Below are 12,408 nucleotides of genomic sequence, written 5' to 3'. Positions count from 1 at the left end.
TCGATAAAAACATTCATTATAAGCAAAAAATGTCCCATACATTTTTTTGATAAAATTAATAGTTTTCGATTTATTCGCTATCGAAAGTGTTAGTTTTATATCGAAAAAATCAATGTTTTTCGATATTATACTCATTAACGATTCACTCAATTTTTGCCGTAGAAAAATTTATTTCAAACCAAGTTCTTGGGAATTAAATAACCTACAATTTCATATTTAAACATTTTTTCGTATCTCTGATGCTAATCTTTCTATTTTGAAGAAAATGGCATTTTTTACCAAACTACAAAAATTCATTATTCGATTTTAACTCCAGTTTTTTAAAAACTAATCATTTTAAGTCAGTCAAACTTCTGGAATCTATTAATAATATATAAATAAAGAAGAATAAATAAGGCCAATGACTAAAAACACCGCCAACTTACATTATTATGCTTCCAATTGGATTTCTCCTTATTTTTCAAAAAAAAATATATTGATTTTTTACCCCGTAACTTTTTTATTTTTTATCATACAAAGTTTTGTAAAAAATAAAGTATCTCTGATGCTAGTCTTTCTATTCTGAAGAAAAGGGCATTTTTTACCAAAATACAAAAATTTGTTATTCGCTTTTAACTCCATCTTTCTAAAAACTAATCATTCTAAGCTGGTTAAACATCTAGAACCTATTAATAATACATAAATAAAGAAGACCAAACAAGATCAATGACTAATTTTAATCAGGGTGGTGAGTAGGGGGAAGTTTCCGATCACTTTTTCGTTGAAGAAAAGAGGGACTGACATTATTTTTATTATAAGTCACTTAATTTTTAGCTAGAGACTATTTTTTTTATTCCTGGAGATAGATCTTTTTAAATACTTTAAATTAGTTTCAACAAATTATCCTCGAAAAATGCATAGTTTTCCCGTCTTTTGACTTTGAAACTACAATATTTAGCATTTGACGAAGAAGAGCTTCCATATAATAAAGTATAGCTCGATTACTATAGGTCTTAAAGAAATTAAAAAAAAACAATTTTGTTTATTTTTTCAAATTGTACATTTTTGTTAAGTAAAGTTGTTTTGATAAAACGAAAACTTTTTGAGTTATTAGCAGAAAACTGATTAAATACATTGATTTTTTCGATATAAAATTAACACTTTCGATAGCGAATAAATCGAAAACTATTAATTTTATCAAAAAAATGTATAGAGCGTTTTTTGCTTAAAATGAACGTTTTTACCAACTTTTGTGGTCAAAATAAAATAAAAAATTTCCACCCTCGACATGGGGTGGCAACCACCCCCATGGTAAAAGCGCCTTTCGACCTCATATAGATTTTGATCCTTGGACTATCCACTGCTTATTCTCAAATTTTCAAGAAAATCGATCCATTCTGTAAAAATTGCGAGGTTTTGTCCTATTTTAAGCTTCATTACTTGGACTATTGTAGATTACTGTGATTTCTTAGTTAGTCATTAAGAAACTCTTCTACTGAATAATATGGTCTTTTAGATAAATGAGCTTTTGTCATTTTACGGAACTTGAGAAAGGATGTTGCAGATATGAGTTGTAAAGGGAGATGGTTGTATAGTTTTTTTGCGGAATATAGTATAGATTTCTTTACTAACTCAGAAGACGGGATCGGTAAATAGACATCAAAAGTTGAATTTCTGGTGGAGTAGTCATGATGAGGCTTTGCTGGAAAGACATGCATGTGTTTACGAATTAAGCAAACAGTTTCTAAAATGTACAAAGATGGAAGAGTTAAAATTTCGTGATCTTTAAAGTAACTTCTGCAATGGGTTGTTCTTCTGAGGCCAAACAGATATCTTATTGCTCTTTTTTGTAATTTGAAAATAACATCAAATTGGGCAGCTGTACTAGACCCCCAAAAAGGAAGACCATATCGAAGATGAGACTCGAATAAAGAAAAATATGTTATTTTAGAAGATGCTAAATTGAGTTCCTTCGAAACAGATCTTATGGCATAGCAGGCCGAGGCGAGTTTCTTACTTAACAAATCGATATGAAGGGACCATTTGAGGTTGCTGTCTTTATTATTAGAGATTTTTTATTAAAAATGGACATTCTTACGGCAGGAGCATCTCAACAAAAAATAACAGTAAAATTTGTACACCCCATAAAAATTTTATGAGGTCTTGTTCCTTTAAACCCCCCCAAACTTTTGTGTACGGTCCAACTAAATTATTATTGTGGTACCATTAGTTAAACACAATGTTTTTAAAACTTTTTTGGCTTTAATATTATTTCGATTAGCCATTTTTTATCGAGATGCTGCTTCTTTTTTAATATGTTTACATAAAAATTTTATGGGGGTTTTGTTCCTCTAAACCCCCCAAATGTTTGTGTACGTTCCAATTAAAGTGTTATTGTGGCACCATTAGTTAGCACCAAAGACAGTGTTTTTAAAACTTTTTGCCTCTTCGTATTTTTGCGATAAGGTACCTATTATCGAGATGTTGCTTCTTTTTTAATATATGGTTCAAAGTTCAAAGTATACCTAAAAATGTAAGTTATAAAAAATAAACTTTCAGATTATTAACAGGTCTCTATACCATAGGTATACAAATATGTGGTGGATTCGAAAAATATTCAAAATATCTCGATAAATACCAAATACCAGCTTATCAAAAAAGTGCTAAGAGGCAAAAAAGTTTTAAAAACATTGTGTTTAACTAATGGTACCACAATAAAAATTTGTTTGGAACGGACTCAAAAGTTTGGGGGGTTTAAGGGAACAAAATACCATAAAATTTATATGGGGTGCACAAAACTATAATTTATTTTAAAGATGGTTCCTGCCATAAGAATGCCAAATGTCTATTTTCAATAAAACATTTATAATAGTTTTCGATATATTGAAAAAAAATCGATTTTCATTTTATAACTTCAAAGGGCTATATGTATACTTTAATCCTCTTCTTTAAAATATCACAATTATGAGGTGGATTACACAAAAAGCAATTTAATTTATGACACAGCACTCTTATCAGATCAGTAAATTTACAAGTGCAACAACGTCCAAATGGATAGACCACATAATAGTCAACTAGAACTCACTCACAACTCAATAATGTCGTAGTTATTTGCTAACTTATAATTTTAATTTCAATTTTAACGCTAGTTTGTTGTTTATGTGTAACCGTCTATATTTAAATTTTTTAGCTATTTAGTTTATAACAACAAACAAAAATCCCTTTTTTGGCTAGAGGATGAGACATATTCTGTAAGTTCAGAAACAGGTTGCCACTATTTTAACATCAAAATGAAATATAAAGATTGTGAATATTGACCATTTCTTTGTCTAATCATTGCATTTATGGACTTGCACTTGCAACTGTTTCATAATTTGTTACAGCAACTTTGGCAAATTTTTGCGCCCCTCGAAAGTTAGTGTGGGTTCCACGCCACCCAGATATCTATATACTTAAAAGGTGTCCACCCCAAAATCTCGACAGCCAAAATCCCGACAGCCAAAATCCCAACGGCCAAATTCCCGACACGCCAAAATACCAACAAATCAAAAATCTCGCCAGATTTTCAAAACTGTAATACATAGTATCTAGCTATTTTTGTTACGTTACAGTATCATTTCAATCATGAAATTTATTTATATTTATATTTAATTAATATTCATCATATATTTGAAAATAAATCAAAACTGATTAATTCGCAAAGAATTTTTGCATTATTTTTTAAAAATAATCCAGTTTTAAGTGGATAACGTTATCCAGTTTTACCTATTATATTGGATTAAGTCATTAACTTTTAAAAATAGTTAATACCAAATTATATATGTTTGACGGGTAGAAATGTCTACGTTTATGGATCTTGGAAGCTTATTACCCTTGTATGCAAAAAGTCACTTACAACCGTCCATTTCAGTAAGTATAGCTTTTACATTATAAAATTAAGTACATATTTAATAATGTTCTCTTTTAAAATACATATATGTAACAATTAGTACATGTACTTATTAGTAATGGTAGGGGAGCATATTATGCTAAATTTGTGTAGTCACTCGAGCGTTATTGGGACCTATTGGGTTGTGATTATGTATTAGGACTTAAACCAAAAAAAGTTAAGTAAAAAAATTTTCCATTTGAGTGAGGACTTTCCAATTTTTAAATTTAATTTTCCATTTTCAACAATCGTTGTTTCCGATTATAGAGCCATCTATCCATAATTCGAAAGAATGTCTCGAATAAAAGTTGCTTATTTTTATGTAAAGAATCCAAATCTGCAGTAAAAATTTGGGTGTCCCAGTTAATATTTTAGAGTAACACCCCACCCCACCTCCGGAGGGGCCGTGTTTGGTACCATTCGATAAATTTTTCAAAAACATTTTGAAAGTGTATTTTGCAGTTTTTCGATCTGATGTTCTATTCTATACTATACGATTTGACACTAAACAATAAGGAAATTTGAAAAGGAAACAATAAATTTTCAAAATGTAGTGGTCGGGATTTTTACTTATGCGAGGATTGTGGCATGTCGGGATTTTCGCATGTCGAAATTTTGGTATGTCGGGATTTTGGCCGTCGGTATTTTTGCTGTCGGGATTTTGGGTACCACTCCCTTAAAAGATGTCATATTTAGAAGAACAATTAACCTGTATTAGAATGAACGATGACAATGAATATGTATTGTCAAATATCATGGTGGATTCGTTTGAGTGACCAACCCTATCTATATTTAAAATCTTAAGTGTATTTTTTTCTATTGTTTCGTTAAAAAATTAATTCCTTTTTTGGCAATATTTTTTAGCGATTTTCATATAATCGAATAGAAGACATGGACAATGCATTTTTATAAATGACACACAATACCCGGTAGACGTCTACGTTGATTATTAGTTTCGATTCAATAAAGAAAATTGCATCATGTCATCACCCTCTATAAAGAAATACAATTACCAAAATATAATGAGTTCTGTCGAATTCTTCACATACATAGACCTAGATAAATAATATCGAATTAGACGAAACATACAAAGTAACCATCAATGAGCCTTACCCAATTAAATTCATAATCGACAGTGGCGGCACATTCAATAATTATACACCTATCTAGTAAAATCTTATTGTTTTCGTCTAAAATTTTTTCAAGAAGGAGAAGTGGACGATAAATAAATTGTCTAAGCATTTATACAGTGAGGGGAAAATTTAAATTTCAGAATAAACAATAAATAATAAATTTATTTTTTTATAATTAATATAGAATAAATAGATTTCTAGAATATATTCATTTTTTTAAATGCGCGATTTTGGAGATAAATTCCGAAACAGTTTGATTTTTATTTTTAAATTATGATTTTGTGGCATAATACAGTCGTCGCAAAAAGTATCGCATAAATGTATTAAGTATAGTTTAAGTTTTGTTTAGTAGGTATATCCTAAATTTTTTGAAAATTACAGGTAAGGAAACGTAAAAATATTTAACAGTGGTTTATCTCAGTAAAATAAAAAATGAAATCTAACAACAAAACACTGAAAACGTTTGTTTTTTATACTTCCACAAAATTTATTACAACTATGTGACTAAAGCTGTTTCGGCAGAGGGCCTGTCTCAAGTGGTTTAGATTACTATGGGTTTGCATATTTAAAGTCTTTAACTGAAGAGGTTGAGGAGTGGGGAGCTGTATGTCTCAAGTTGGTCATTCAGAATTATATATGTATTTTTCAGTTTATTAATTTCCATAGATTCTAATAAAGATAGCTTAAGGCCTTTATTTTGAATATGCAGAATTTGAAACTGTTCATTAAAAGAATGATTATGATCTAGAAGGTGAAGTGCGTATGTAGAAGTGTCTGTTTTTCTATTGTTGAAAGCCCTATTGTGTTCTGATATCCGTTTGTCAAAGGTTTTGCCAGTTTGACCGATGTAAGTTTTCGGACAGTCACCACAAGTTAGTTTGTAAACACCACTCTGTAGTTGTTTTCTCTATCTCCTCTTATTGTTCTTAATATATTTGCTTAAGTTGTTAGTTCTGAAAGCTGGTGTTATTCCTTTCTTTTTTATGTATCTGGCTATTTTTGTTGTTATCTTGCCAGTATATGTGATAGAGCAGAAGGTACTGGGTTCTTTCTGTGGTGGTGGATAGACTAATTTCAGGGCTTTCTTATGGAGTTTTTGGTTTAAAATTTTGTTGTTTGTTCGCTATAGCCATTGTTTACTGCTATTTGTTTAATGATGTTCAGTTCTATCTCGAAGTTATTTTTTGACATGGGAATTTCTGTCAGTCTATGTATCATGCTATGGTATGCTGATAATTTGTGTTTTGTAGGATGGGATGATGAATTGTGTATAGTTTGTCATGGGTAGGTTTATGATATACGGAGGACTCATGTTTGTTATAAATTGAGTTAGGTGAACTGACTAAATGAACAACAACAATTATAATTCACTCAATTACAGGACAATAGAAAAACATTTTACTTGAATATGACTGACATTATATTTTCTTATTTTCTTGACATTACGTTACAACTTCTAAACTGTCATTACATAGAGTATGTACAGCTATAGAGCAACATCTACTTTTAACGTTGTATATTGTAAGACTCTCCCTCAACGTGAAAAGTAGATAAGCCAAACAATTTTGGTTTCTTTCTAACACGCATATTGTAACGCTTAGATTCTTGAACACCATTATCGCTTCTTTCTTCTCTATTCACTTTCTTGATTTTCACTCGTACTTTCTGCACTTTCCATATTCTTAGATTTCACAATTTCATTGATACCATTTTCACTTCTTCTGAGTTTTCATTTACACTAAAATATTCCGACTGATTCTGGTTTACTGATTCGGCTTTATCTTCAAAAATTTGCAAATTGCATGTAACCTCAGGTTTAAATCGTACGTCGTGGCTCGATAAAATTCTTCTTTCAGATGGAATCCATATTCTAAAACCATCCCTGTCATTCACGTAACCAACTAAATAACCATGCATCGCCTTGTCATCAAATTTACTGCGAAAATTTTTGTTTACGTAAACATAACATTCACTGCCAAATATTCTTAAATGTTTCAAACTCCCAACTGGCTTTCCATACCACAATTCATAGGGACATTTATTCTCAATTGATGACTTTCCTATTCTCAATTGATGACTTTTCCTGTGCGATTCAGCAGATACACTGCAGTATTGCATGCTTCTGCCCACAATTCTTTGGACAACTTGCATGAGTTTAACATGAAACGAGCACACTCTACAATGGTACGGTTTTCCCTTTCAGCAACACTATTCTGCTAAGGTGTATAGGGTGGAGTGATACAATGCTCTATACCTCTACTCGCAAGAAGTTTAGATACCTTTCTGTTGTCAAACTCTCTCCCTCCATCATATCTCAGTTGCTTTACTACATGACCATTTGTGTTTTCTTCATTTAAAAATTGTTCTAAGAAGGTACATACTTCACTTTTGTGTTTCAACAAAATTTTCCGAAACTTACTAAACTCATCTTTAAAACATACGTAATAACGTGCTCTTCCTAGTGATTCTATAGACATTGGTCCATTCACATCTGCATGGATCTACTCACCAATGACTTGTGGCCGATTGATCCTAGTTTTAAATGGCAATCTATGCATTTTTCCAATTGCACATTGATCGAAAAAGCTTTCTTTGCACCCATCAATATCTATATTCATTTTCTTCAAGACCTTCTTTACGTGTTGCTTATGCTGATGACCAAATCTTTCATGATACACTTGTAACATACCTGTTGACTCTACTAAGTTTGCTTGAATGGGATTGGTCGGTTTCATAACACATATATCAAGTGCATACAGGCCATTACTGAAGTACCCAGTCATTACAGATTTAAAAGTATTTTTATCATGTAGATTTACACCTTTTTCGTCGAGTACTGCAATGAACCCCCTTTGCGCAGCTGCTTTCACAGAAAACAAATGAGCGCTTGCTTCAGGAACATAAAAAACATTCTTCAATTCAGCATCTTTCCATTTGTTATTCAGACGCGTTTGAATTTTCATCGTTCCTTGTTCTTGGGCTAACATACATACCCTTCTTACCAGGTGATATCTTTTCGGGTTCAGCAAATTCTGTATAAGATGAGAAATATTGCATATCTGTAGTGATATGATTTGTGGCTCCACTGTCACAATACCATTTTCCAGCTTCAACACAATTGTTAGATGAGGCACTTAAAACAATGGACAAAAAAGCAGTATCATTACCTACTTTTATTTTTATCTAAATTCTCAGCAGATTTTTTCAATGGACACTCTCTCGCCCAATGGCCTAAATTCTTGCATTTGTGACATGGAAATTTCTCTTTTGCATGATGTATATTTTTCTTTGACTTCCTAGTAGTGTAATTTGGCTCTGTTTGTATTTTTCTGTCGGGCTATTGCGTGCAACAAACGCAAAAGATTCTGTGGTACTTTGGTCACGTAATTCAATAGCACATAACTTCTCAATCAATAAATTCAAAGTTTGATTCTTTGATGGTATTGTGTCCCACAAATCTTTGAAATTATCAAAATTTTTACCCAAAGTTGATAAGATCCGACCATTTAACATTCTTTCGGATAAAACATTTTCATCATGCTTCTGCAATTCATCAGTCAAATCTACAAACAGTTTCTGCAACTTCGCAACATGTGTATTATCTTCTTTTTCGTCACGCTGGACTCTAAAAAAAGCTTCAATTAACATGTTTAACCGTTGTGTACTGCTACGTTCAAATCGCGCACGTAATTTGTCCCATATTTCACTAGCGTGAGTACAAGTCAACACGAGCTCGGCAACAGTTTTTCCTAGCGTACCTGCTAACAAACTTGCCGCTTTTGCATCGTCTTTTAACTATTGTTGATGCTTCTCTACTTCCAATGAAGTTGAATTTTCAGCAATCTCGGGACGCTTACGCATACCGTTCACAATGTCTTCAAGTGCATACGCTCGTAATAACATCGAAACGTGCCATTTCCATTTTGCCCAGTCTTCAGGACCCTCAAGTTTGTCGACTTGGATTTTATAATCGTTATTGATGGTCGCCATATTTTTTTACCTGTTCACAGTTCCCACGTGAGTTGGGCCCGTAACCTGTTATAAATTGAGGTAGGTGAACTGACTGGAATCCCTCCTGGGATTGTATTTCTACCTCGACGACGGTGGGAGGGCCGAGTAACCGATCGTGGTCCCTAAAGTTGTGAGGGGAGCACGACCGGTGAAACCAAGGACAGTCCCAGCGTCCAGCGACTGTGCACCGGGTGAGCGCCGGACACCGCCGCTGGACGCTAAAAAGGCGTCGCAACTGAGGCGAGCAGTTGCGACGCCTTTCGCCTTCAGCAGATGTATATCACCCTCCAACTTCCCTACGGCTACTCTAATCCCTAAAAGTTAATCTCGTCCACCTCAGCATTGTGACCGGGGGTCGATGGGGGGCCCCAAAGCAGTGTGCGGGGGGCTCCGCCATCGGGCTCTGATCACAAATTTCTATTCGAAAACTTCTTCGACATACCCACTACGAGTAGCCGTCATGTCTTACCCCACCACACATCCATTCCAAATCCCGCGTAACAGGGGAGGTAGCAGTTACGCGGAAACTCCAGGTAGCCTGTGAATACAAACTGCCACTGCGTCCGGAGGCAACCGTGAAAAAAAGCCTAGAGGAGTAAACCTCAATAAAACAATCCCCACTATCACGGTGGAAGGCATCGTGCCAAAGATATGAGAGATGCGAGGGTTAGAGCATCACAAACGATCCCTTCGGGATACCTGGCGACCTCCCGAAGTAACCAAGCCTTGGCGTGGTAAGGGCGCACTGCCGCGCCAGACGTATAGTACGTCCCAACTCGTGGGAATTTATATGAGTACCAATAAACACAATTCTGAACAGACGGGGGTGAGTGAAGACGACCATCGGCGAGACACGGACAATGGAACGGATATGGAAAATGAGAATAGGAAAAAACAGTCGCTTGACGACTTGAAATGGGAAGAAGGAATGAACAGTTTTGAGAGGGAGCTCATAAACTCACATAAAAAGAAACAGAAGATGAACAGGTCGACTGCCCCAAAACAGTCGACACTAGTAGGGGATGAAATGCTGGAAAGCAGTGAAAATGATGACGATGAGATAGGGGAGAAAAGATCACAAGAGGAAGTGGAAAAAATAGAAAAAGGATGGCAAAATATTCAGGAGAGGGTGTTAGCCTCTTTCTTGCTTGATGATGAAACCATGAATAAGAAGAAAAGGAAAGGGGACAGTCTAGAGAGAATAAATGATCTGAAGAGGGAGAGACTGGAAGAGAGTATTAAGTTTCCTAACGAAACCAAACAACAAAAAATAAACAGGAAACTCGAAGAGTTAAATATAAAACTAATAGAGATATTTACTAACCTAAGCGAAAAAAAGGGGGAAAAGGTGGAGATGGATACGGAATTAAAAAAACTGTTAGGGGTCATAAAATCCACTAACAACAAAAAAGAAGACGACAGTATAGCCGAAAAAACACAACAAGAAGTAAAATGCGATCACTGTAAGCTAAAAGTGGAACAAGAAAGACAGAGAGAAGAGCAAGAAAAAATTAAAAGGGCTCTAAACATGGGGGGAGGAAAAAAAACCTTCATGAGTATATGTAATAGCAAATGGGAGGAGAAAGCATATATAAAGACAAATTGGGAACAAGGGGGGTTACGAGAAACGGTCGAGAAGAAAACATGTCTGATAGTAACAAAAAAGGATGCGAAGGACAAGGGGGTAGAAAATATAATAAAGGACGTGGGAGAGGATCTGGCAGAAACACTAGAGGAAGTGAACGAGGGAGAAATCAAATTCCTTGAGAACTTTAGGAGGAAAGAAAATAAAAAAACAATTTGGTACACGTTCGTCGCTGGAATAGAAAAAGAAAGTGGTGGCGATATATACGACCTAGCAGAAAAGGCTATAACTAAAATTAAGAAAGAGATGGATGAAACACCAAAGGTTGTACGGGTCGTAGCCGGTAACGACCTTAACAAGGAGATCATAAGGAAAGCCCTCGAATATGTGGGGCGGAGGGAAAGTATCTCATGGGAGATGATAGTAAGAGGGAAGGAACTCGAGGTAGAGAAGAAGTCAGAACAAGAAGAAGCCCTCCTTATAAAGATGGGGGGGAAAAAATATAACGAAGTTCTTAGCGAAATGAGAGAAAAAATCGACATTGGAAAAATCGGTCTACAAGTGGAGAAGTTAAAAAGAACGAATGGGGGAGATCTCCTTGTAAAGTTAAAGGGAAGAGGGGCTGCGGAGAAGTTGAGGGCTGAACTGGACAGCAAAATGAACGGGATGGACACGGCAATCAGAAGAAAAGAGATTTTCTTCACGATTACGCGGTTGGACCCTGGGGTTGGTGAGGAAACTCTAAAGAAAATGATAAAGAGCTATACAGGCGTTCCTGAGAGAGATAGAAGTCAAGGTTCTACGAACAAACAGATATGGGGAGCAGGTAGATACGATAGCCGTACGCCCCTCCATAGCGGAAGAGCTGAGGAGGTACGGCTCAATAAAAATAGGGTGGGTTGTGTGTCCAATAATGGAGAGACACAACCCAGTTAGGTGTTTTAAGTGCCTAAAGTTCGGGCACAACACTTACGATTGCAAGGAAGAGAGCAGGGCGGCGTGCTGCTATAATTGTCTCCAAACGGGACATACCGTTGCAAGCTGCGGTAATAAACCGTACTGCTCGGTATGCAAAGAAGAAGGGCATAGGATGGACAGGATGGCCTGTCCGTCGTACCGAGCCCTTGTATACGGTAGGGGAGGAGAGGGGAACCCCTAAAACGAACTGACCAAACATAAAATAGACTCCCTGGAAAACGAAGGTGGGCCCATATACAGCCCACCTAGGTGTTATTTTATATCTTTAAAATTTATTTTATCTATTTTATTTATTTTATTTATTCTATTTTACTCTATTATTTCAATTTTACTAAACCGCTTTTATTTATTGAATTCTTTTACTTTTACATATTTTATCTATATACCGTATCTATTTATTTTATTTATATTAATTTATTTATTTGTTTTAGCTTTTATGCTTTTTAATTTTTTCGAAAGACGTGAGTCCGACGCAGAAACGACCTCTGGGAACTGAACCAAAGTGGACCTCAAGGATCAACCTGGTATACGGATATTGCAGGTGAACGTGGGCAGAGCACGCCGAGCACACGACCTTGTCCACGCAAAAGCCTGCAAGCTAGAAATAGACTTGCTCATCGTCCCGGAACCGAACAAAAAAATAACATCAGCCGGTGGTTGGGTCCAGGATAATGGGAAGAATGTGGCGGTGCTCTTTAGAAATAGGGGTTTGGGGGTGCGTGGTATTGTCAGGGGAGGAAATCATATCCTCATCAAACTGAGGGATTTCAGCCTGCTGGCATGCTACGTGTCCC

General features: G+C 35.3%; 1 protein-coding gene across 1 annotated transcript; it reads left to right on the top strand.

Moving 5' to 3' along the window:
* The first annotated feature begins 9,841 nt into the window (after positions 1-9,841).
* Positions 9,842-11,572, top strand: LOC126882537 (golgin subfamily A member 6-like protein 22). The gene has a single exon (XM_050647503.1). The coding sequence runs from the start codon at positions 9,842-9,844 to the stop codon at positions 11,570-11,572; it is 1,731 nt and encodes a 576-aa protein (XP_050503460.1).
* Positions 11,573-12,408: the final 836 nt, after the last annotated feature.

Source organism: Diabrotica virgifera, chromosome 3 (assembly GCF_917563875.1).
Source record: "Diabrotica virgifera virgifera chromosome 3, PGI_DIABVI_V3a".
Classification (NCBI taxonomy): Eukaryota; Metazoa; Arthropoda; class Insecta; order Coleoptera; family Chrysomelidae; genus Diabrotica; species Diabrotica virgifera.
Note: the sequence above shows the minus strand (reverse complement) of the source record. Positions and strands in the feature narration are given on the sequence as shown.

Bases quoted from the DNA above. Each gene is read 5' to 3' on its own strand.
- LOC126882537 (XM_050647503.1), top strand. From the start codon at position 9,842: ATGAGTACCAATAAACACAATTCTGAACAGACGGGGGTGAGTGAAGAC.